The following is a 25,621-nucleotide window of genomic DNA, read 5'->3' as shown; positions in this document are numbered from 1 at the left end:
GGCTCCATGCAGGGAGCCCGATGTGGGACTCGATCCTGGGTCTCCAGGATCACTCCCTGGGCTGAAGGCGGTGCTAAACTGCTGAGCCACCTGGGCTGTCCCCCTCCAGCCTTTTAAAAAATTTTTTCCAGCCTTACCATTAAAGAGCTTTCATCCATCCTTCCCAGAAACATACATACTTAAAGTGACTTTGTTAAGGGGAAGCTCTGCTTACGGGGAGCATGTGTGTCTTATAGTGCCTTGCTGTTGAATTCCGTGATGTCAGCTTTCCGGGCCGAGTTCATCGCCACGAGGTCCATGGATTTCATTGGCATGATTAAAGAGTGTGATGAGTCAGGTTTCCCCAAGGTAGGTTCTTGACCAAATGCTCAGTGGAAGAACAGATAGGTGCTGCTTACCTGATAGCTCTCAAGGGAGATAGTCCTTTGTTGGGGGCAGCTCGGGCCAACAGGAAAAATAGGCTCTGTTTCTCAAGAGCATGATGGAAGATGAGTTTGTGATTGGGATTGTTAGACACGTGTCATTGCTGCCAGCAAGTCCTAAATCTGTCGAATTGGCTCATTGCAAAGCATTTAGGAAAGACTCCGTCTCCCATCTTTAAAAATATATCTTCACTTGTTATTTATGAAACTCTCTGCCCAGCAGAATGTTAGGGCCCATGAATCAGAGCAGAACTTTGTTATGAGCAGCTTGGTTTGACTTGCATGGAGGCCGGAGGTAGAACTTCAGAAAGGTCATTGGAAGATTAGCCCTGAGACAAGCTCAGTGTTAGTCTTTTCCTCTAAGCCTTGAGGTACTCTGATTTAAAATCCCCAGGATTGTAATGGTTCGCTCTTTCTCTTAGCATCTTCTTTTTCGCTCATTGGGGTTAAACTTAGCCTTGGCTGACCCTCCTGAGGGTGATCGACTCCAGATTCTCAATGAAGCTTGGAAAGTCATCACTAAATTGAAGAATCCACAGGTAGGTGACCAGTCAGACCTTAAGTCGACGGACTCCCTTTTGTCCAAGTATGCAGTATGTCCTTACCTTCAAAAAATTATTTTTTGACTAACCATACATCTGGGTTTCTTTTCTTTTCTTCTTCTTCTTTTTTTCTTTTTTTTTTTTAAGATTTTATTTATTTATTCATGTGAAACACACAGAGAGAGGCAGAGACAAAGGTAGACTGAGAAGCAGGCTCCTTGCAGGGAGCCTGATGTGGGACTCCATCCCGGGAGATTGGGATCATGCCCTAAGCTGAAGGCAGATGCTCAACCACTGAGCCACCCAGATAGCCTTTTTTCCTTTTTTAAAGAAATAATACTTTTTAAATTGTGTTTTGTTAACCTATAGTGGAGAACTGATAGCTCTAAAGATTTGTTTCTTTGGTTATTATATCCTAATTATGTCTAATTCTTGAGACCTCAGTGTGCACTAAAAGTGTAAAATGACAAATATTTGAAATTTCAAAAGACCTCTGATTTTGCAAACAGCATCCAAAGTGCAGCTGTCTATTGTATTTGGATTTGAAAATATCAACTTAGTAGGATATTCCTAAGTGGAAGATCAGCAATCAAGCCTGTAATTAGCTTTGTCGCTTGAACTGTTGTCCCCTGAACCAAGATATCTGGGGCCTCTTTCCTCTCCTCAGGTCAAGAAGTCTTTGAAAAATGGACCAACTGGTATTAGGTGCTGAATGCATGTAGTGATGGCCATAGTCTTGGAGGTTTGGGTTTCAGGTCTCACCATCCTTGTAGGCAACACACCAGCAAATTTTGTGGCTGCCACTTGGGTAAATGCCTGTCTTTGGCTGAAGGACCAGCTGGGCAGACTTCATCACACCTCACACTCTTCCTCTTTTGCTAGCAACATGTCTTAGTTCGGCTGCTATAACAGAACACTGTACACTAGGTGGCCTACAGACAGCAGAAATATATCTCTTGTAGTTAGTCTACAAGTCTGATCTCAGGGTGATAGCATGGTCAAATTGCGGTGAGGGCCCTCTTCTGGGTTGCAGAAGGCTGGCTTTTCTTCTTCCCTCGGCAGAGAGGGTGAGTGGGATCTCTGGGGTCCCTTTTATCAGGGCCTTTATCCCATTCATGAGGGCTCCACTCTCGTGACCCTATCACTTCCCAAAGGCTCACCTCCTAATGCCATCACACTGTGGGGCTAGGATTTTTAACATAGGGATTTTGGACACAAACATCTCGAAATTCAGCAAATAACGGAATATGGGTATGTAACGTTTGACACAATCATTTACCAAAGAAGGAAATACTAGAGTGAGTTCAGTGATAAACCCCTTAGCTATCACCACATTTGCAATAGTATATTGAGAATATCTGGCCTGATGTAGAAAAATCAGAAACTCATTTAGCAAATCACATCCCTGAGTTAAGTTTAGCAAAACCCTCGCTAAACTTAAGCTGTTGAAATCCCGTTTAACCAAACTCTGACCGGCTAACTAAACAGCTTTTTGGGGATATGTAAATCCAAAGCCTACTGGCCTGTGGTGCCTCTGTGTGCAACCTTCAAAGCCCTCAGAAGGGCCACATTAATTGTTTTCTTCAGTCTCTAACTTCACACAGCCTTCTCAGCATGCCAATCAGACCGTCACATGTTCCTGGCTTGTCTTGTGTGAATGAGATAACTATTTTCTTCCCTCCCCATTTCTTCTTTCTTTTCCTTAAAGTGTAGGAACAGGAGAGATGCACTGGCAGACTGTATTTTTCCTCTAGCACTTTTTACCCCCCACCCAAGTGATTTCCAGGGTGGATGGCCATACTAGATGCTCCCTGCCATTTCCGTGACCACCTTATAGTCTCTCTTTGGGCCCTTCCCCAGCTACTTGAATCTAACACATAATTTCTTACCTAAGATCTTCAGTGCTTTCTTAACCTTTTTACAATGTATATGTCATCCCTCTATCAGAAAAATGGTTTATTTTTTTAAAGTAGGAGGCCTGTTTTTTTTTTCCTCAGAAAATGCAAAAATCACATTGAATTCTGGTGTTCAGCTGGATCCACCCTCAGTTTCTCTACTGAGATGTGGCCCTGACTTGTGACTTTTATCTCTACTGCCTTTCGATTGTTCTCAGATTTCTATCTTGGCCCAAGTAGCAATTCTGAAATGAGAGTCTAATTGGTTTCAAGCAACTTCTGTATTTCGATAACTCGCTTCTGAGGGTAAAATATATCAGTGGGCTAGACTTTTCTGTGGAAGAACCAACCAGTCTTGAAATTCCTATCACTTACCTCTTTTAATTGTCAGACCCCTTGAAGGGATTTGTACCCGATGGGCTTTCACCATAAGGTCAACTGTGGTCTTATTGTAAAGACATTTTTGTTTTTTCTCTGTAGGACTACATTAACTGTGCCGAAGTGTGGGTGGAGTACACCTGCAAGCATTTCACGGTATGTGTGGCCTGCAGTATTGTTTTTGGAAGAGTTATGTTTTTACTCATGTTTATGATAATGTATAAGGCTGAGTGAGGCATTTAGCATTTTACAATGGTAATTGTCCTTAATTTATAAAAATCACAACTTTTTTTTTATGTTTAAAGACTGTGTTTATTTATTCATGAGAGACAGAGAGAGAGAGAGGCAGAGACACAGGCAGAGGGAGAAGCAGGCTCCCCAGAGGGAGCATGATGTGGGACTTGATCCCAGGACCCAGGGATCACACCCTGAGCCAAAGACAGATGCTCAACTGCTGAGCCACTCAGGCATCCCAGAATTACATATTTTATGTTATAGAGTAATGGAGTGTTAATAGGTACACTATAACAAAAGTATTCCACGCTTACATGTAAATTGGGGAAATGGTTCATTACACCAAGTGAAGTAGTTTTTTTTCACCATAGGATACCTTAGGTGCTCATATGCTAAAGCATGTTGTGACTCTCCCTGGGGGTCCAGTCAGTAGCACTTCCTACACATATTTGACTTGTGTATAATTTCTTTCTAAGCAAAGGTACTTCTTTTCCTGTGCCCAGAGTTTTAGAGTTTATTGTTCAATCATGATTAAAATAAAGTCTATACATTGCAGTAGACTTCTTAGAGTTCTTTTAAACTATGAATTCTCTCCCTCCACTCTCCATCTGTGATTTATTCGTTGAAGAAATTGGGTCATTTGTCCTGTAGAGTTTCCCAGTCTTGACTGGCTAGTTGCATCTGCTGATGGTGCTCTTCTGTTGTTAGTTCTGCCAATAGCAATTAGTTCTGGAGACTTAATCAGCTTCAGATTCAATTTCTTGGCACCGTGGGTGGTAGTTGAGCGCTTCTCCTGGAAAGATGATGGTATGTGGCTGTCTCTCTATAACATGGGCAGCCACCAAAGTTCATTGCATCTCACAGTTTCTTAGGGGCTGCAAAATGGCAATATTTGAAATTATAATCAACTCTTCTCTGTTCATTATCTAGGATACTTGTAGAAAGAGAAAATTTCATCTTGGCTGTTTGGTTACCCTGAAGGACAGTTTGCAAGGAAAAGGCAGGATTGCTGCTGGGTTTTTTTCTTTTCCTTTCCTAGTTTTAGAATAAGGATTGGATTCCTTAGCATCCCCAAAGGTGACCAGTGAGGAGCAGTTGTTGGTATCTTTAGGAACGCGTGGATTTAAATATACTTGAATTACATTATTCTTACTGATGCTCATTTGTCCCTTCTTTGCACAGTGGATGCCTTTTCAGGCTGGCTCCTGAGTCCTTCTGACATGTTCACCATACTGTTTGCCTTCCTTGCTTTCTGTTATAAGATGTTGCAGGCTCCCTGGCATATTTCTAATTCCAGATTCAGCCTCAGCTGTTTCTCCAAGGAGCTCTGGTTCCTCTCAGTGCCATTGTCAGATATTTTATTTTTTTAAGCTGCATGACCTTGGCTAAGTCACTTAACTTCTCTGAGCCTCCACATCCTCATCTGTAAAATGGGGATAAACATGTCCCTGCCAGGGAGTTTAATGAGCATCAAGCAAGAAAGTGAACATGATGGCAACTATTTAGGTAACACATATTTGTGATTCAAATACTTTGAATCACAAATACCAGGCACTTTACCTGTCGGCTATGCAACCTCATAGAGACCCTGCCAGGAGGCTTCACTATTCCTGTTATAAGGACTGAGGGTCAGCCTACCTTTTCTGTGGAGAGCCAATAGTAAATGTTTGATGCTTTGTGGACCACACGATCTCTGCCATAAGTATCCGACTCTGTCATTGTAGCATGAAAACAGCCACAGACAATATATAAGTGAGGACAGCTGTGTATTTTTTTTTAATTTTTTTTATTTATTCATGATAGGCACACAGTGAGAGAGAGAGAGGCAGAGACACAGGCAGAGGGAGAAGCAGGCTCCATGCACCGGGAGCCTGACATGGGATTCGATCCCAGATCTCCAGGATCGCGCCCTGGGCCAAAGGCAGGCACCAAACCGCTGCGCCACCCAGGGATCCCGACAGCTGTGTATTTGAATGAACTTGATGCACACTGAAATTTGCATCTCATATAATTTTTGTCATGAAATGTTACTATCCTTTTGGTTTGAACGTAGAAATTATTTTTAGCTCATGGGCTATGTAAAAACAGGCACAGGGCTAGATTTGGACTGTGGCTGGCTGACCTCCAATACAGACAACGACAGAAGCACAGGTGGACCTCAAAGGCACTCAGCTTGTAGGGGCCGAGTCTGTGCACTTCCCACAGTGCCTTGCCGCTCCTCCTGCCAGTGCTTGGGGAGCGGCCAGGGACAGGCAGGGAGAAAGTGGCATGGCTGATTTTACCAGCACTCAGAGAAGGCAGGGACAGCCCAGAACCTTTGAGAATAACATTTTTTTTTAAAGATTTATTTATTCATGAGAGACACACAGAGAGAGGCAGAGACATAGGCAGAGGGAGAAGCAGGCTCCCTGTAGGGAGCTTGATGCAGAACTTGAACCCAGGACCCTGGGATCATACCCTGAGCCAAAGGCAGGTGCTCAACCACTGAGCCACCCAGAGTCCCGGAGAACAACAGTTTAGTTCTGACCTGGTACAGAAGTAGTTACTTTTCAGGGCTGTGAAAGAGGTGGGATTTCTCCCTTTAAGTTATTTCCAGCAGATGATTTGAAACTATTTCCTGAAAGATATGTGATATATTCTGAAAATATTAGTCCTTTCCCCCAGAAAAGTAGTCAGTGACTGCCTTTCAGTGTCTTAATACAGATTTATTTTCCATATTTAGAAACGAGAGGTGAATACCGTTCTGGCTGATGTCATCAAGCACATGACTCCAGATCGTGCCTTTGAAGACTCCTACCCTCAGGTAACAGATTTGCTTTTCTCATTTCCACAGTTAGGAATTTGATTGTGTTGAATCACTAGGCATGTTGCATGAGTCAGGCTGCATGAGTAGGGTCAGATAATCCTGGGTTTAATCCTAGCTCTACCATATTGTTGCCATATGCCCTTTGCTCAGTTACTTAACCTTTTTATACGTCAGTTTTCTCACCTGTCAAATGTGGGTAGTAGCCCTATGCTCAGACTGGTTGTGAGGATTGCATGAGATGTGATATGGGATGCCCTGACAGAGTTGATTGGCACCAGTAAGTAAAGGGCATATGTTTTCCGGTTAAACTAACTTTTTGTTTGAATAAAGACAAGCTTATTGGAAAATTGAAAGAATAGCTCAGAGAACTTCCATTATTTTTTACTCAGATTCCCCAACTGTGACCATGTTCCATGTTGGCTTTATCATTATCATGTGTACACACACACACATGCATACATGTGAGTGTCAAGTTGCATACGTCATGCTACTTTGCCTCTGATGAATTCAATGAGTATTTCCTAAGAATAAGGACATTCTCCATGTAACCACAGTTTGGTTATTGACTCCAGGGAATTTAACGTTAACATTTTCTTATTGTGTACTCCACAGTCCGCATTGTAGTTTTGTCGGTGGATTCAGTAGTTTTGTCGGTGGATTCATTGTAGTTTTGTCGGTGGATTCATTGTAGTTTTGTCGGTGGATTAATGTCCCTGATGGCAGATTTTTCCCTCATCCAATACAGAATCCAGCGAAGGTTCATTTACTGTCAAGTAACCTCAACCTAATTAAGATTTTATTTTTATTTTTTATTTAATAATATGATATTCTGGCACTTACCTGTGATCAATTTCTAGCTTCACTTAGTATAAGAAAATTAATTACATGTTCTTGTAAGAAGGTTAGAATTCTAACATTTTGGTAAGAGTGTTTTCACCATTTGCTAATTAAAGTACTTCATCATCAGAATTTATTGAGTAGCCACTGACTACCTGACATTTTTCTAGGGGTGATGAAAACAACATATAGTCATGCACAGTAGCTCTCGGTAAGCATCACTGAGTGGATAAAGCGTGTAGAGGAGATGGGTCATCCTCTGTGGATCTGTAAGATTTTGGATGCAAATGAAGACTGAAAGGCATTAGAATTTTGGTTGAGGAACATTTAGTAAGACCTTGACTCCATTTAATTGAAGACTTTAAACATAATAATTCTAATGTAGTCCATTCCTAAGAGAGAAGGAATAATTACAGTATACCACTCTGTCATAGCTAGAAACAACTTATGAAAGGTACCCCAAGGGTCAGCCTGCATTCCGGATAGCTGCCCATATGAGTTGTGAACCCCCTGGTCTGAAGTGATTTAAACAAATGATTTAAACAGCAGTGTTTTTTTAGTATAAACAACAGTACCTGTCAGTAAATTTTCTCTTTTTGACAATCACCAGGGGGCAGAGGTGTATATTTTTCTTAAGGAAAAGCACCTCCGTAGTTCTCCCTGTCAGTGGGACTGTGTGCATCTCAGGGGGAGGGGTGCTAGACATTATAACCTAAGTATCTGGGGCCTACCTTACAGATTGTGCCACCTCGGGTAGCCATTGATGTGGCCTCTGACTCCACTAGCAGACTCCATTCATTGTCTCTCCGCAGGAGTCAAGAAACACAGGGTCCTTATAGGCTAGAATGGGGTTCTATGAAGTATGACCCACAGGCTATATGTAATATAGCACACCACTTGTTAGTGTGAATAAAGTTTTACTGGAACCAGCCACACCTATTTGCTTACATGCTCCCTGTGGCTGCTTTTGAGCTGCAGAACCCACACTGAGTAGTTGTGATGATTCTGTGGCCCTTTAAAGAAGTTATTTTGGGATGTCTGGGTGGCTCAGTCATTGAGCATCTGCTTTTGGCTTAGGGCGTGATCCCAGGGTCCTGGGATCGAAACCCACATCGGGCTCCCCGCAGGGAGCCTGCTTTTCCTTCTGCCTGTGTCTCTGCCATTCTCTCTCTCTGTGTCTCTCATGAATAAATAAATAAAATAAAATAAATAAGGAAGTTATTTCCCCACCCACCCACTTGAATATTCATAGCTGATTTTTAATAGCTTTCCAAGGAGAGACACTATGCCTCTATAAGCACTTTACACGAACTATCCCATTTAACTCTCAAGGTGAGCAAGATATGGTTTTGCTCTCCATTTTATGGAAGAGGAGGCTGAGGAGTGGCTTCCCCAAGACCACAGAATGAGATGATGGGCAAACTCAGCCAGAGACAAGCTCTAACCCACCCCCAGAAATCTCCTGCTCCTGAGTCATCCAGCTGTCCCTTATTGTAATTGTAATTTCAAATTATGAAAGAAGGTTCTCTTTTAAAACTATTCCAACCTTTGGAGTGCCTGGCTGGCGCGGTTGGTAGAGCGTTTGACTCTGGATCTTAGGGTTGTGATGTTGATCCCTATGTTGGGTGTAGAGATCACTTAAAAATAAAATCTTAAAAAAAATCCAAGTTTTATTTTAAAAAGATGTGTTTTCTGTTTGGATTTGCAGCTTCAGTCAATAATTAAGAAAGTTATCGCGCACTTCCATGATTTCTCCGTTCTTTTCTCAGTGGTAAGTAACATTCCTTAATTACCTTTGGAAATTTGTATCTGAGCCAGAGGTCTGCTTAGTGTCGCAGTCATGTTTTCATGGTGTCCCAGGCTGAAAGAAATACTTAACAGTTCTTTTAGAAAGTAGTTAGGTTTTAACAACTTCAGTATTTATAGCATAACAATCAGTGTTTGAAAATTTAGTACCCAGTACCCATTTTCTGAGAGAAAAATGTTATCTTTCTTTCTTTCTTTTCTTTCTTTCACGAATGTGTGCCCCTCTTTGAGCACCACACAGCTTCTCAAACCCTAGAGTCCGACTGGACATCCTCTTCTTATGTCTTCTTCTATGTTGATTTTCATATGACACTTGCCTTCTATCACACGTGCAATCTAATGTTGAAACTATGAAATACGTCGAGCTAATCATCTCAGTGTCAGGTGGAGTTGAAAATGTTTTTTATGTGTCTCGGAGATTTTAAAATATCCCACAATGCCCCCTTTAGGTCTGCTGCATTGCCCTGGGCAAGTACAGACGTAGGGGATTCTCTTCCCTGCCACCTCTTCCTCTTTAGGCTTCATATACACTAATAGCACTGCATTTAGTTTTTGTTTATTTTAAAAATAGAACCTCTTTTTTTTTTTGGACATTTGCCATACTCCAAGCCCTGTGCTGGAAGTCCATGTGCATTGCCTTGTACCATTTTCACGACGTCGCTGGGAAGTTACAATCCCTGCTTGTGACAGATGGGCACATTTAGCAAATGTCGAGTCAGAATGTGGAGGTCACTCTGAACTCCTGGCTCTTCTTTCTCTAGTCAGTACAATCATAAAAAAGACAGAAGCTCACTTTGTGTTTGGTTACCTGGGAAAGCTTGCCTATATGGTTCCCAGAATGTTAACTGGCCCCAGACCTGGTAAGTGTTTTTTAACACTACTACCTGCCTCATCTGTGGCTAAGTCCTCAACTGATCTACCTGCTTCATAGAGGTGAATGACTCTTTCTCTGCTTTGTTGTTGTTGTTTTAAAGATTGATTGATTGATTGATTTGATTTGATTTGATTTGATTTGATTGGGGTGTGGAGAGCATGAGCAGGGGGAGGGGCAAAGAGAGAGGGAGGTGCAGACTCCTCACTGAGTAGGGAGCCTGATGTGGGGCTTCATCCTAGAACCCTCAGATCATGTCCTGAACTGAAGGCAGATGCTAAACCTGGCTGAGTCACCCAGGCTCCCCTCTTTCTCTGCTTTAACCTTCAAAGAAAAAGAGACCCACAAATTCCTTCCAGTAACTTGTGCAGATCGCATGTAGACTGTTTTAATTATTATTTTTAGGAAAAATTTTTGCCATTTCTGGACATGTTCCAAAAAGAGAGTGTGCGGGTGGAGGTTTGCAAATGCATCATGGAAGTTTTTATCAAGTAAGTGTAACATGGAATAACTGGGGAGCTTGGATTCCTGATGACCTTGTGAAACATTGCAAATGAGAATCACTTTGTGTATTCTGAGGCCTAATGATATGTATGTATTTAACATCTAAAATAACATGGAGAAAAAATAAAATAACATGGAGAGGAAATTCACATTAAAAGGAGAAGTCATGATAAAAGTTTGTAATTAGTGCTTAAGAAGACGAAGTCAGTATTAGCTGGAGCCTGGCCATCACCTACTGGTATTCTGATGTGTTTTTGGAAGGAGCAATCTGTTAATGAACTACTTAGGGAGTAATGTTTTAAAAGATAAAAATAAAGTTATACTTGTCAAGGTCGCAGAGCTAGAAAGCTTTCCACCTTCAGTGTTTAGATTTGTCATCAGTTTTTGAATTGAGTTGCTTTCCTTTGGACTGAATCTGCATTTCCCCAAACCACCTACTGCTGGCGGTACTTGAAATAATTTTAGGTGGCGCGTAGAAGTGAGATTTTGATTTTAAAAGTTGTATATTTAAAGTATATTAGATAATATATAATTAGTTTAATTAGATAATATATAAAGTATATTAGATAATATATAAATAGTTTTCATGGGGTTTTTTTAGGACAAAGTTAAATTTAAAAAGTTAAAGTCACCTTAAATATTAAATGTATAGATATGGTAAAATAAAATGTGTTAAGATGGAACTTGAATAACCCCAGTTTGGAAAAAGCAACATTAGATGTTGCTTGAATAATGTATGTTTTAAGCTTTCTTTGTGTTGTTCTTTCTAAAAGATTAATTCAATATGCTTGGAACGAATATACCTCCTTTACTTACATAAAGATTTGTTATAAGACCATATCCTTCTATATTATTTGAAAAGCCAAATTAATAATTTTGCCTGGCACTTAACACAATTGTAGAGAGGTTGTAGGCTGCTTTAGAAAGAAACATTAAAAAAAAACAAAAAAAAAAAAACCGGTTTGCCTGGCTGAGGAAATGCAGCAGCTTTACCATGATTTTGAGGATTTACTGTGATTTTAGGAGAAGTTATAATATGTGCAGAAAAACATACTTGTTATTGAAAGAAGAATTAAGAGAAAAGCCAGAACATTGCCTATTACATGTTCAGTGCCAACTAATTTGCATTTTTCAAAGGTATGTGATAGAGAAGAAACTCAGTCTGCACCTTCAATGCTGTGAGTGGACATAGCTTTTACTGTTGTCTTTAAATGTCTTGTAGGCATCAGCAAGAGCCTACAAAGGACCCTGTCATTCTGAATGCCCTTTTGCACGTCTGCAAGACCATGCATGACTCTGTGAAGTAAGCCACACTTCGGGCTGAAACATAACGTGGATTGGGTCTTAATACCACATAATAGTGCATTGGGGAATTACTGCTTTAAGCTGCCACTGTGGATAATATTATTTTATGGGGTCTATAAAAATTCTTGCTAATGAGGACATTCTAGTCCAGGAGAAGAGAGAGGCTGAGGGTAGTAACCTTCCTGAGAATGAGATGGCAGATTTTTCTTTTTTGTAAAGATAGATTGATTTATTTGAAAAAGGGAGACTGAGTGGGGAGAGGGGGGAGCAGACTCCATGCTGAGCACAGAGCCTGATGTGAGGCTCGATCCCACAACCCTGAGATCATGACCTGAGCCGAAACCAAGAGACCCTCAACTGACTATGCCAGCTAGGCACCCTGAGATGGCAGATGTTTTTACACAGGGATTTCTGTTGAGAGGAAAAGGTTGATTTCATCCAAGTGAACTCAAGCTCCATGTCTCCTGGAGATTTGAGAACAGCAGAAAGGATAATAATGAGTTCACTCATCCAGTAATATAGCCTTTGACATTTTTTTTCTCATTATTAGCCAGTTATTTGAAATTCAAATGAAACGGCTTATATTCCTTACATGAGGGGCTCTAGGTGTTCAGTAGACTTGAGGCTCAGTCTTGTGCATTGGCCTTCTTACCTCTGGGTCAAAGGCCAAAATATCACTCATTTGCTTTCTAGGTTTTTTTTTTTTTTTTTGGTCCACATGGATTGTATTTGAAGCAGTTCCTGCTTATTTGTGCCTGGAACTTTAGTCCCCAAAGAATCACAGCAGCTTGATTCACTGGAAAATGTTACAAGAATTGAGACAACAGTTTTGGAACTTAACCATCAACAAGATGAATTTAATTTCTTTTCTCTTTTTTCTTGAATTGTGGAATCTTTTATTTCATGGATCTTATGTTGTCAACCTCATGACTAGTTATAAAAATAGAAATTTCAAGACTCTTCATAATACCGGGAACTGATAGACTTTTTAGTTTTAGTTTGAAAAAATAGAAATAAAGGCACAAAACCTATCCAGAAAGGCACCTATATTAGTAGGCTCCTGGGTTTTAGCTTTGTAAAATAGAAAGTTAATTTCTCTCTTGCTAAAGGTGTGAGACCAGAAGGTTGAGGTAGGGTAGCCCTACTTTGGAGCACCATCCAGGTTCCTTCTGTCTCATTGCTTGGCCATCCCCCTGGGGTGTTGTCCTCGTCTTCCTAGGGGAAGCTGGTTTGCCTCAACCATGTCCAAGTATAGCCTCTGGGCTTTGATGGACAGCAGCTTTGTTTCTGGGAGAAAACTTGGAGGGCTCCCCCTTACTTGTCCTTGTATCCCATTGGCCAGAAATGTCATATGGTCGTACCCAGCTACAACAGGGGCTAGGACACGGAGTCTCAAAGACTGAAAGGGACACTGCTTTGTTAGTGAATGATGTACAGTCTTTGGCAGTATTTACTTTCTCCTAGGACAAACCAACACACAAAAAACTTGGCTCCTGTTTTCTCTAGTCTCAAGTTATTTTTAAAGATAAATCTGGAGAGCGCCTGGGTAGCTCAGTAGATTAAGCATCCGACTCTTTGTTTTGGCTGCAGTCATGATCTCAGGGTCCTGGGATTGAGCCCTGAGTCAGGCTCCATGCTCAGCGTGGAGTCTGCTTGTCCCCCTCTCTCTCCCTCTGCTCCTTCCCATGTGCTCCCTCTCTCAAATAAATAAAATCTTTATTAAAAAATTAAAGATAAATTTGGGGAACTATTAATAGGCTTTCACATGTGTAATTGAAGCTTAAGGATGTTGACATTTTCATATTTATATTTGTATTAATATTGCTATTAAATAGAGGCAATCGTGATCTGTAATTTACTTTTAAGATGCCTCCCCAAAATGAGCTGGGTTGGTGGGTGGAGAGGGAAGCAGATAGTTATGTGATAAAGCAAAAACTGTAAAATGATGGTGGTAGGATCCTAGTGGTGGATATTGAGGTGTTCGTTGTAAAATTCAACTTCACTGTATGTGTGAAATCTTTTATCCCAAAATGTTGAACAAAATTTCTCTGAAATACAAAATTTGAAGTTGTTTTCCAGTTTCCAAAGAAAAGCAAGCTTCCTTCTCCTTTGCTATTAACAAATATGTCTTGAAAAACATTGTCTTTGAGAAGAGAAACACATTTAAATTATGTTCATTTAGATGATATATTTTCATCAGAAGAAACAGACTGTTGAGAGTGTTTTAAATCTGGAAAATGCAAAATGTTCTTACCTGTTAAATTGCTTACTTCTCATATATTCTTTAGAAACTTTCATTTATTACCTCAATGTTAATTATGTACAATTATTGATTTTAGTGCACTCACTCTTGAGGATGAGAAAAGAATGCTGGCATATTTGATTAATGGATTTATAAAAATGGTAAGTATTGGGGGAGAAGTTTCAGGGCACTTGGAAATGTGATGTAATTGTTGGTCTTTAACTCCAGTGAAAGCAGTTAACGTTATGTTCCCTGGTGCTTTTCATTTTTATTAAGATAAGATGAAATTAGAAAGTATCTTACATTAGCCAGCACTCCCCTGGGGGCAAAGAGAGCCAAGACAAACTGGCCTAAGGAATAAAAAAAGGGAGGGGGAGGGCTGGATGAGGGACTTACTGGCTCATGTGACACAAAGTCCAGGAATGGAGCTCCATGAAGGAGCAGCTGGCCCGGGGACCTCCGTGGTATCATCAGGTCCTGCCGGCTGTGCACCTCTGGCTCGGGGTTCTGCTCTCCCCGTGTCCTCCCTGGCAGGCTCATTCCCCTGAATATTCTGGGTTCCCATGCCTTCCAGAGCTGCAGCCCAGCAGGAAGGGCTCCATCAGAAGTCCTGGGATTGAGTCTCTAGATTAATTTTTATCACCGCTTCATCTCTGAACGACATGCTGCAGTGATGGGAAAGGAACACACTGACTGGTCAGGCCTGGGAGACGTTTGCCCATGTGCTGCTCATCAGATGATGATGGTGAAGAGGATATTTCGGTTTGGGGGAGACAAAATTGCTGCATAACAACTCACCCCAAAATGTAGCAACTTTAAATAACAGTGTTTTTATTCTTTTTTTTTTTTTTTTTTTAAGATTTTATTTATTTATTTGAGAGAGAGAGCACAAGCAGGGTGAGAAGCAGAGGGGGAAGCAGGTGCTCTGCTGAGCAGGGAACCCGATGCGGGGCTTGATCCTGGGACTCTGGGATCATGATCTGAGCCGAAGACAGATGCTCAGCTGACTGAGCCACCCAGGCGTCCCTTTAGTAATTCTTAACAATCCTTTGGGTTGGCTGTGTAGCCGGGGTGCTCCATGTACCAGGATCTGGGCCACGGGATCCAGGAGAGCCTGGCTTATGCATCTGGGGTCTTGGTGCTGGCTGCTGGGGCATTTCTCACCAGCATGGACGCTTTCTGCTGTTCTACCATTATCCATCTTTTACGTGGTAAGGTGTGGACAGAAGCTGCAGGGCCTTTTAAGACCCAAATTCAGCAGTCCCACAGTGACCAGGGCCGCATCCTGCTGCATTCTGTTGATCAGAGCAGTCACTGGGCCGGTGCTTTGGAGAGGGGGGAGGTAGACTCCATCCCAGATGGGAAGAATCCACAGGGACAGAGCGGGACACAGCGTGGGAGGGATTATTGCCACCTTCTCTGGGAACAACCTCACTGCACCATCCTAGCCAGAACCACCTTTCATTCTCTGTGCCCGGAGCTGAAACAGCAACTGCTGTCAGTATCTGTTTTAATACAAATGTCAAGACAAAAGCTGACCAAGATAAAAATAACTTAGATCATTTTGAAAATGATCCTGAAAATGTGACTTGTTCAACAAAAGGGTTCAGTGTCATCATTGGCCTGACTCTGTAGGTAACATGATCCATTTTGATGCAAAATCAGAATTAACCTTTCAGTTGCCATGTTAGGAAATGAAACTTTTACCAGGTGACTCTCCTTGCCCTTGATTTATATGCTGATCAGGTGGTATTTTATCCTTTTATGGCTTTGTCTGAAAGCCACCGAGTTAGAATGGAAAAGAAAATGAGGAAATAAGATGTGAAACCTGATAGCTATAATGGAAATAGCAATGTTAAACCTCCTCTGGGCAAAAATGTTTGCTGTAACAGTAAGGTTTGTCCTACTAACCAGCTGTTCATAAATTTGAAGAAATTGGAGAAGAGGGGATTTTTACTGATGGAGAAACTTCCACCTATGGCTCCTGCAGGCACCAGTAAGTTGCTGAGGTTGAATTCTGCAACAGAAAGCAGAAAGGTGTGGCTCTTATTAGGGAAAGCCTTCTGACAAATGGCTCCCAATAACCAAATTTACGTCCTGTGAAAAGGCCACAGCTGACACACAAAATTCCATTATTTCCTTTCCAGTGGTTTCCTTCTAGCCTGGGAAATCCGATTTACATTCTGAGATTCTGTTCTATACCCTTTGGTCTTTTTATGTTCTACTTCAGTGCTCATGTCATAAAGATGAGGTAGTAATGGTAATATTTCAGTTCTGTGCTGGGCGAAGTCATGTAAAGTCTAATTGGAGCATATTACAGCGTGTGCGCATGTGTGTATGCTTGTATACCCTTGGCATTTCCACCCATGTATATCGGTGGGATTTTTGGCGACTTGTCATCACAGCACTTTCCCTACCCTACAAACCTCAGGGAAACTCTTTAATGGTGTGTGCTCACAGGTGCCTAGAGATAACATTCTCAGCATCTTATTTTTCCTTCTAGGTTTCCTTTGGCCGTGACTTTGAACAACAGCTAAGTTTTTATGTTGAGGCTAGGTCAATGTTTTGCAACCTGGAACCTGTTCTTGTGCAATTGATTCACGTAAGGATTGTCATTTATTTGTTTGTTTTCTCAATAAATATTTAGTTCCAGGCATGGAGTTTAATCTGGGATTCTTGTAGCCCTGTAACACTCCTATTCTTTAGGGTATAAAAAGGTGGTTTCTCAAAGATGAATCAAATCTGCAGCTTTGCTTAAGTCTTTGGATTTTTTTTTTTTGACCTCTTTTTCTCTGATATTAGCATATTCTCATTCCTGAATGCCAGCAGCTAAGTGGGTTGCACTGATTAGTTATAGAAATATTAACCTATGGCTCTTCTAGCTTAACCAGAGTCCCAACATTGTTGGATCTTGGTAGCTTTTCATGGTGCCCCCAGGCCAAAAGAAAGAAGTAACAGTTCTGTTCATTAAGAAGGTAGACTGAAAGAACTTAAGTATTTATGCCTTCACAACTGGCTAGCTCTTAGAAATAACATATGTGGATCAAGAGAAAAATACATAATTTTATTCTTAAATAATCCTAATTACTAATAAGTGTGTGTACCTGTTGGGCACTGCACCACTTCTCAAACCTTAGCATCAGATTGGCATTACTACCCTCATATCCTGTTCTACATTGATTTTTTTTTGCACAGTACCTGCTTTTTATCAGAGCAGCTACTGAAAACCCAGTTTCACAAAGATAGTACATCGCTGGGAGAAACAGGATGCAATCTGGTGTTGAATCCATGAGCTCCCTCATGCCAGTGCTTTCCACGGTGTTCAACAATTGAACATTGCTTTGTTCCCCTCAGAAAATTGTGCCCCCGTGAGTTTGCTACAGCCTTCGAGGATGTCACGGTACACAGTTTGGGAACCCTAGGTCCAAACTTCTCATATTTGTGGAAAGATTACCCAAGGCTCTTTAATTGCTTTGTGTAAATTCAAGGAGAGAGCAGCCTTTTCATATATTTGTTGGCTGGTTAGCAGGTTTTGTGGCATTACTGAATTTAAGGTAGAGACCTCCTCTCTAATTTGGGGATGGGAGAAGTAAAGACCCCCCCTCTCTAATTCAGGGGGAGGTAGAAACCTCTCCTTTAATTTGAGGGGAAGTAGAGACCCCCTCTCTAATTTTGGGGGAGGTAGAGATCCCCTTTCTAATTCGGTGGAGGTAACAGTGCCTAGCTTGTAGGGTTGTGGGGTAAAGTGAGCTGATGAATGTCCAGCTCTTAGAGCAGCGCCTGTATGCTGTGTGATATGGTAGCTATTATTTCTGTTCCTTTGGTTCATGTTAGTATTGCATAGCTGAGTTGTGGGGTCTGCTCTCAGGTTTGGAGGTTTCTCTTAGGATCCCTAAGATCTCAAGCTTAGTATCTGGGGTTCCTGGAAATCTAGTGAACCTTGGCTATTCATTAAACCAGAAAATGGCCATTCACAATGCCAGTTGATAGGCATGACTAACTCAGTGAGTGCCTTTTGTTCTTTCCCATTGGAGATGTTTCCTCAAGGCTGAGACTGAATCAGGCCTGTGACCCCATGGCATTTCAGGGTTCGGTGCTAACCAGTCTTGGCCCTACATAGCTCATTCTTACTGACTTCTCTATGGAAGAAATTAATCTGAGGCAGCCATCATTTCATAATTACTGGTTTTGTTTTATTTTAATTAATAATTTCAGAGTGTAAACCGGTTGGCAATGGAAACAAGAAAAGTAATGAAAGGAAATCATTCCAGAAAGACGGCTGCCTTTGTCCGGGTATGTTCTAGAGATAAGACTCCCAGACTTTGAACTCCAGTTGAGTTGCTTCATTTGCAAGTTTCTAAAGTTGATTTTCCCAGAAAAAGACAAAGATGTCCTCAGGGTGTTCAGTATTGATTTTCCAGATTAGTTTTTCCTTGAGTATCTATGGACTAATCACTTAATATTTTCAAAAGAAACGATCATCTCCATGTTGTGGAGAGGAGGTTGGGAGGTGGATTGCAGTTTTTTGCCAGCCGAATTATCTCTGGTTTGAGCCTGTAACTGGAAGGTCTTTTTATCAAAACAATACATATCTGTGTTTTTTAAAATTTTTTTAAAGATTTTATTTATTTGAGAGATATATATAGAGAGAGTGAGAGCATGAGCATGAGAGGCGGTAAAGAGGGAGAGGGAGAAGCAAGCTCCCCACTGAGCAGAGGGAACCTAATGTGGGGCTTGATCCCAGGACCCTGAGATCATGACCTGAGCCAAAGGCACATGCTTAGCCCACTGAGCCACCCAGGCATCCCCATATCTATGTTCTAAAAAAATGGAATCAGACCAAAAAGAGGACAGTGAAAAATAAGCATTCCATCCCTGCTCTGACCTCATACATCTTTTCTCAGAGCTGACCACCTCAAAACCTTTTTGAGCAATTTCTTTTTCTAATTACTCCCATATTTTTAAGTAATTGGTTTAAGAGCCGGCTTCTCAGTCAATGTCAGGTGTTACCTATTTACTTCTTGGGATGACAGATAAGGATTTATTTTTCTTACACCCTTAAGCTCCTTATTTGCCCATCCCCCTCCTCCCAAAGAGACCTCTGGAGTATGATGCAGAGGGAAGAGGAGAAAATTGGGGCTCAGAATGAGGAGATTCGTTAATTTAAGAGTTTTTTGCTTGAAAATCTGTGATAGATGAAAGCAGGAGGACAGTCTGCCATGATGGTACTGCTTACATCAGCCACTGTGTTTCTTCCTATCCTTCTAGGCCTGTGTTGCCTACTGCTTCATCACCATCCCCTCCCTGGTGAGCATTTTCACACGACTCAACCTCTACCTGCATTCTGGTCAGGTTGCCTTGGCCAACCAGTGCCTCTCCCAAGGTAAGCCTATCATTCTCTCCTCTAAGCATTTCCCGGCTACTTAGGAAAGCCGACTCAGCTCTGTGTGTGTGTGTGTGTGTGTGTGTATATGTGTATGGAGAGAGAGACAGAGACAGAGAGAAAGAGATTCTTCTAAGAAGGAAAAAAAGAACTGATTGAGCAATGATGAATTTTTAAATCTGTTTCTTTAGCAGGAAGCCCACATTTATAGAGTGAGGCAGAGTAGAGTGTGAAGCTGTGTTCCTGTAAGGACCTTTCTGAAACCTGTCTCAGACAGGCCAGGGCAGGCAGCTCGACATCCCAGGATGAGTGTGCCTAGAGAATTTTACAAGTTAGGATTGCTTCATTGCAGCAGATTGCTGTGTATTTTTTTGTTGATGTTTGTTTGTTTGTTTGTTTGAAAGCCCAGAGACCTACAAATAGAAGCTAATAAGTATAGAAAGACTACTCTCAATAGCTTGCTGTTAGTGATAAAAATTCTGCTCAAGACTCATTTCTCTATGAGGTGCAGGAGCCACATGGTTCATTTGGGAGGTAATCCCTGAGGGTGTCAGTCAAGCCATAGTGGGGAGCTGAGACAGGGAAGGAAGCCAACAAAAGATGTGCTACTGGGCAGGTTACTGCTGTGGGCAGCTGAGGTATATTCTCAAGAGGGACCTCTGGGAGGGGGTGTCAAATGCCTCCCCGCTGCCCCACCCAAGGGGCAGGGAAAATGGGTTCTTGACTCTGTATTCCATCTGCCATTGGCTGAGGGCTGTTTCTAGATCATCAACTCTCTGGCTCCCTCGCCTGCTCTGCCCTGGAGCCAAGAGAAAGCCCTCAGGCAGAGTGCTGGAGTCACAGGTATTTGCTACAGGATGTGCTTGTCACCTTCTGGAACAGCATGTGTCAAGGGCATGCATGCAGAGCCTCAGCAGCAAGGGAGCCACCCAGCAGGCCATCACACAGAGAGGACGAGATCCTGGCACTATTGATGGAGCATTTATATGTGGCGAGCCTTTTGCACATATTGTCTCATTTTATCTTCCAACAGCCGCATGAGGTGGTCCTGTGGTTGGTGCCTCCTTTCCCAGAACCCGAGGCAGGGAGGGGCTCAGTTGCCAACACTCATCCCCTGATCTGTCTGACTCAAGGCCATGCTCTTTGCTGTTGTGATAGAGCATTTGCAGGGCAAACGGTTGGGAAGCCTAAGTGACTAACTTGGAGGTTTCTGTGGCACTGTATGAGGGGGCTGATGTTTCCGAATGTGGTCTGACCTCCACTCCCATCTCCCACCTGACCTCACAGTTCATAACTCCAAGATTAACCATCCACCACTTGCTGCCATTGCTTTGGATGGGTTCTCTGGGCTGGTTGGAGAGTGGTCCTTGGCATGGCAGTTTGGGTACGTTGATCCGGATCTTCATTTACCTAGGGCAGCTCCGGGCACTGAGGTCTTCCAACATGATTGCTACCCATGAGCCTTTTCAAACGCTGCTTAGTTTTGCTTTTAACTCCTGGGGACTCCAGCGGCTCCCCACTGCATCTGGAATTACATCAAACACCTTGCATGTGAGTCCTCAGGCTGTCTGGTGCCTGCCTTCCTTTTGTCTTCATCCTACGCCACACTTAAGCCACACTGGCTTTCTCCTGTTCTTTGAACATATAAAGCTGTATTCTAACCCAGAGTCTTTGTACTTGCCATTTCCTCTTTCTAAAATGATCTTCTCCCAGATACTTGGTTGGGTTTTTGTTTTTGTTTTTGTTTTTGTTTTTCACTTACCAGGCAGGTGATGAAAACCAAGCCTCGGTTAGTTGTTGGGGTAGCCCTTGCTGTCCACTCTAGCTAGAAGCACTGCTTTAGCTGAATGCACCTTCCTAGTCTATCATGCTCTGTACTATCCTCCTTGTGATCATTATACTTTTGATCTGTTTTCTTACTGTGTGTATTTCTTATCCACTCTCCCCACTTGCTGTTGTTGTGTGTTGGTAAACATGGAACTTTAACTTTGTCCTGGTACCTGCTTTGGTAAGGATGATGGGTGAGCAAGAAACGAGGTAAAACAAAAATGTACAGCCACCACCAAAAACCTGTTGTTATGCAAAATTAAGATTAGATTGGATTAATTAGCTGAGATTGATGTAAGACACTTAAAATCTTTTTTTTAAAGGTTGTTTGTTTTTTTTTTTTAAAGATTTTATTTATTTATTTGACAGAACACAAGCAGGGGCGGGCAGGAAAGGGAGAAGTAGGCTCCCTGCCAAGCAGGGAGTCCAACATGGGGCTTGATCCTAGGACACTGGGATCATGACCTGAGCCAAAGGCAGACACTTAACCAGTTGAGCCACCTAGGCACTTACTATAAACTGTTCCCTCTTAAAGGGTTCAGGAATAGTAGACTTAATTTTGGAACCCTTGAGTTTGGCATAATTTAGAATATTAGGAACAGATTGTGAGCTGCTGGTATTAGTGCCCTGAACTTTATAAGTGGAGGCTCTAGAAGCCTAGATCTTTCTTCTCCCGACTTAGAAACTAAGGACCATGATCTAAAATATTGTAGATCCCAGGCAAGCTTATTATGACTGGATCCCATATGGGGTTTCATGCTATTTTTGTTTTTAAAGGTAAAACAAAAAAAATCTTAAATAAAGGCTCCCCCATCCTCAAAGATTTGCTGCTCCAAGAACTATTTGATGAGAGCCATGGGTGGCTTTTGCTCTCTTGTGCCACCTGTAGTGGCCTCAGTCCACACCGGGAGATAAGCAGTGTCAGAAGAGCCTGGTACATGCTGTATGGGTGGTTAGTGCCCTGGACTCCTCATCAGCCTCAACCCACACTTCAGGCCACTGTAGGAGGGGCAGGAATGTGGCGTTCACTTCATGTTTAATAATTTATCTGCTGATTTTTACTCCAGTCTCTAAATGCTATGGCACTGAACCTTAAAAGCCTATTATTGTTGATCTGAAAGCCACATGCGGCAGTTGCTGGCCAAAATAAATAATACATTCAATTACTGAGCAGGGGAAAGCTACATATAAATTAAATGAAGCTTGTGGAAATGGGCTGCTTTTGTTCATCCCCATTACACACCCCACCTCTCAGCTGGTTATAAAACAGTCCTCTTCCCCCGATTCATTTTCTGGTCTCTCCGATCCAGCCTCAGTTGTACCTGCTTTATTGGGCAGTGGCTTTGCCAGGACTGGGTCCAGCCTGACCTTAAACCCTGTTGAACTGTGTGTGGGATGCTGACGAAGGCTTTTTTACAGGGGAGGCCTGGTTCTAGTCCTTTGGACATACTGGTGTAGCACGTGGAGTGGATTGTGGGGGACCTGGGGGTGGAGGGTGGGTGTGGTTCCAAAGCCACCTATTGCCCCCAGTAGTTAGGAGAAACAGACTTGTGCTTCTCACCTGGAGATGCCTATCTTTTCTTTCAGCCACTTCACTAGACAAGTTCTTGCTCTTATTTGTGAGTGGTTCTTTCTAGAACATTATTACTAGGCCACAGCAAGAACAGAATCTTTTGCCCTTTCTTTTTTTGTCTTAGTTCCTTTATCTTTCCAGCTTTTAATCTGAGAAAGGAGAGTGTTGTACAGTGGAAGTAATGTTGAAGTTGGGTCTTAGCAGGAGAACATATATTTATTGGGAGGAGTGGGGAGTGAAGGAATCCTTGGCATTTCAGGTGGGGTAAGGGGCTTGAACAAAGACATGGATGGGAGTTGTGAAAGCCTGGGTGTATCTGGCCAACATCAGGGTACTGAGATGCATCCCTCACTGATACTGACTTTCAGGTCCCCTGGTCCCGACTCTGCCACTTACAAGCTGGATGCCCTCAGATAAGTTGGCCCTTTTGTGCCTCAGTGTCTTCATCTGTCAAGTGGAGAGCTCAGCTGTGGCACCTGTCTGTTGCAGGTTAAATGAGAGTTGAGAGCTTGGCCTGCTAGCACAGTAGCTGCTCAGTAAATATTAACCTCATCTAAACTGCTAATGCAGTTTAGCGCCTGCATTCAGCCCAGGGCATGATGCTGGAGACCCAAGATCGAGTCCCACATCAGGCTCCCTGCATGGAGCCTGCTTCTCCCTCTGCCTGTGTCTCTGTCTCTGTCTCTGTCTCTCTCTCTCTCTCTCTCTGTGTCTTTCATGAATAAATAAATAAAAATCTTTTAAAAAAATTGCCTCTCAAAAGACAGAAGTATGCTGTGGAGTTCTACATAAAATGACAGCTCTGTGGTTTCAGGATTCTGAAAGCAAACTTCTTATATGCAAAACCTTGAGAAATGCACAGGAAAGCCAATAGTTCTTTTAAGATGAACCCTGCTGAATTATCCTGGAAAACAAACCAATCAGGATCTGCTGTTCCTCCAAAGACGAAATGATAGAGACTACATTTCAAGCAAAGTAGTTTCATTGTTTTCATTAATAATAATGCTTTCTGCTATGATTAATAGTGCTTTCCAGAATTTTCTCCCCCTCCTTTTAAATTTTATTTTCTTTTATTTTTTAAACATCTTTATCCTTCAGAGCTTAGCTTACAAGCCACTTTTTTTTTTTTTTTTTTTTTTTTAAAGATTTTATTTACTCATGAGAGACCCAGAGAGGCAGAGAGAGAAGCAGGCTCCCTATGGGAGCCTGATGCAAGACTCCATCCCAGGATTCTGGGATCGGACGTGAGCTGAAGGCAGATGCTCAACTACTGAGCCACCTAGGTGCCCCTATAAGCTACTTCTTAAGGAACACCGTCCGTGGCCTCTCAACCCCCAGAGTTAGGTCAGGTTATTCTATATAATGTGTGATCCTGACACCTGGCCTGTCCTTCACTGGAGGGACTGTTATTTAACAAGTAAATATGTAAATAATTGTCTGCTTTTCTCCCCTATAAGAGTAATGGCTCCATGAAATCTTACCTATCATGTTTGATGTTGTATTCCTGGCTCCTGGCACATTGCCTACCACATGAGTGCTCAAGAAATCTTGAGTGAATGTGTGGTAATCATACAATAATGATGGTTGATCATTCTTAATAATATTGATACATATAAAAAAAAAAATAATATTGATACATATAAATGGTATGATGCCTTCCATGGTATGGATGTAACTCCGAAGGAACTCTGCTATTCAGAAGCAAATCCCATCAAAGCCCTCCTAGCAGGTTTTAAATACTTTATTTTCATAGTTTTAAATAAAAGAACACAAGTTAGGTTCAAACATATCCTGAGGTGCACAGATGTTGAATGAAGCTGTTGTGCTGGTTTATTCTGTGAAGAACTGGAAGCAAAGAGGAGAGACTGCGGCCTGATACTGTGGAGCCCAGTGGCTACTGGGAACTGTTACTGCTAATGGAGGTGGCCTGGACAATAATGTGGAGAGAGATAATGTTTTATCCTCCTCCTGGAGGGTAACGAGCAGCTTATGATGGAGAAAACTGGCCTTCTTCCTCTTACCAAGTCTCTGGGGTTGGTCATATTTACTAGTTCCATTGACACACCATTCTGAAGAATATATTTGATGTGACTGTTTTCTCAAACCTTGAGGCCTCTCTGGTGATCATGGACAAAGCAGATTATTTTTGCTGGAACAATTGAAGCTTGTCGCCCACATCCCAACACACCCGGTCCATCTACTTTAGGGAGTCTCAGGGCCTGGAATGGATGGAACCCACAGAAAACGGGCAAGGGAGAGTCTTCCCATAAGTTCACTCAGCTCTTTCCATTAGTAAATGTCTACTATTTGCTTCTTCCTGCCAGCATTTCTTGGCCATTTTTCACAAGCAAGCCACGGTGCCCAGCATTGTGCTGATCCGGAATGCACTTAAAGAGACTGCATGCTAGTAGGGGAGAGTAGGTTAGGTGACAATTACACAAGACTACCCATGATAAATGTGCAAGATGTTCATAAAATGTTCAACAGAATTTTAGAAAAGAGAGAGAGGACCCTTGTCTTGGAAGAACAACAAAAAAAGAAACCACAAACTTCATAAAACAAGTGGCATTAAAGGAGGCTAAGGGAGGGAGTTGTTATATACTGAAATGAGGCAGAGGGAGACAGCAGCGGGAGCAAAGGCCTGGTGGCTGGAAATCGTGCTTCTGGAAAGAATGAATAGGAGATCAAGTTAGGAAGATAGTTTGGGGGCTGATGAGAGACCTGAATTCCTCGCAAAGCAGTCTAGTCTTACTCAGTATGTAAGGTGATTTATATTTATTTTACAGATGATGAAACTAAGACTCCGAAGTAGGACAGGGCTTACCCAGGAGCATCCAGCAAATAAGTGGCCTAATCTGACTTCAAGCGCTCTTTCTAACCCCCTGGGCTTCCCTGAAGTTAGTTAGTTCCTGTGACCACAATACAAAGTATTATTTCTAGCCCTGGGTGCCTGTGGTTGCTGGAGGCCAATTATCATAGATCGAACAATAGATAAG

At 42.2% G+C, this 25,621-nt stretch overlaps 1 protein-coding gene across 6 annotated transcripts in view; it reads left to right on the top strand.

Moving 5' to 3' along the window:
* The window catches only part of VPS35L (VPS35 endosomal protein sorting factor like), a 115,611-nt gene that overhangs the window by 58,027 nt on the left and 31,963 nt on the right, over window positions 1-25,621 (top strand). For all 6 annotated transcript variants that reach the window (XM_038540214.1, XM_038540213.1, XM_038540212.1 and 3 more), the window contains 11 exons: window positions 237-348; window positions 845-961; window positions 3,340-3,393; window positions 6,194-6,274; window positions 8,823-8,885; window positions 10,197-10,282; window positions 11,518-11,598; window positions 13,940-14,003; window positions 16,346-16,444; window positions 18,058-18,135; window positions 19,111-19,225. In XM_038540214.1, coding sequence (XP_038396142.1) covers window positions 237-348; window positions 845-961; window positions 3,340-3,393; window positions 6,194-6,274; window positions 8,823-8,885; window positions 10,197-10,282; window positions 11,518-11,598; window positions 13,940-14,003; window positions 16,346-16,444; window positions 18,058-18,135; window positions 19,111-19,225 — 950 coding nt within the window. The remainder of the gene's footprint in view (window positions 1-236; window positions 349-844; window positions 962-3,339; window positions 3,394-6,193; window positions 6,275-8,822; window positions 8,886-10,196; window positions 10,283-11,517; window positions 11,599-13,939; window positions 14,004-16,345; window positions 16,445-18,057; window positions 18,136-19,110; window positions 19,226-25,621) is intronic.

The sequence above is a fragment of the Canis lupus genome, chromosome 6 (genome assembly GCF_011100685.1).
Source record: "Canis lupus familiaris isolate Mischka breed German Shepherd chromosome 6, alternate assembly UU_Cfam_GSD_1.0, whole genome shotgun sequence".
NCBI lineage: Eukaryota > Metazoa > Chordata > Mammalia > Carnivora > Canidae > Canis > Canis lupus.
The sequence above is the reverse complement of the archived record's forward strand: the minus strand, read 5'-3'. Positions and strand labels throughout refer to the sequence as shown.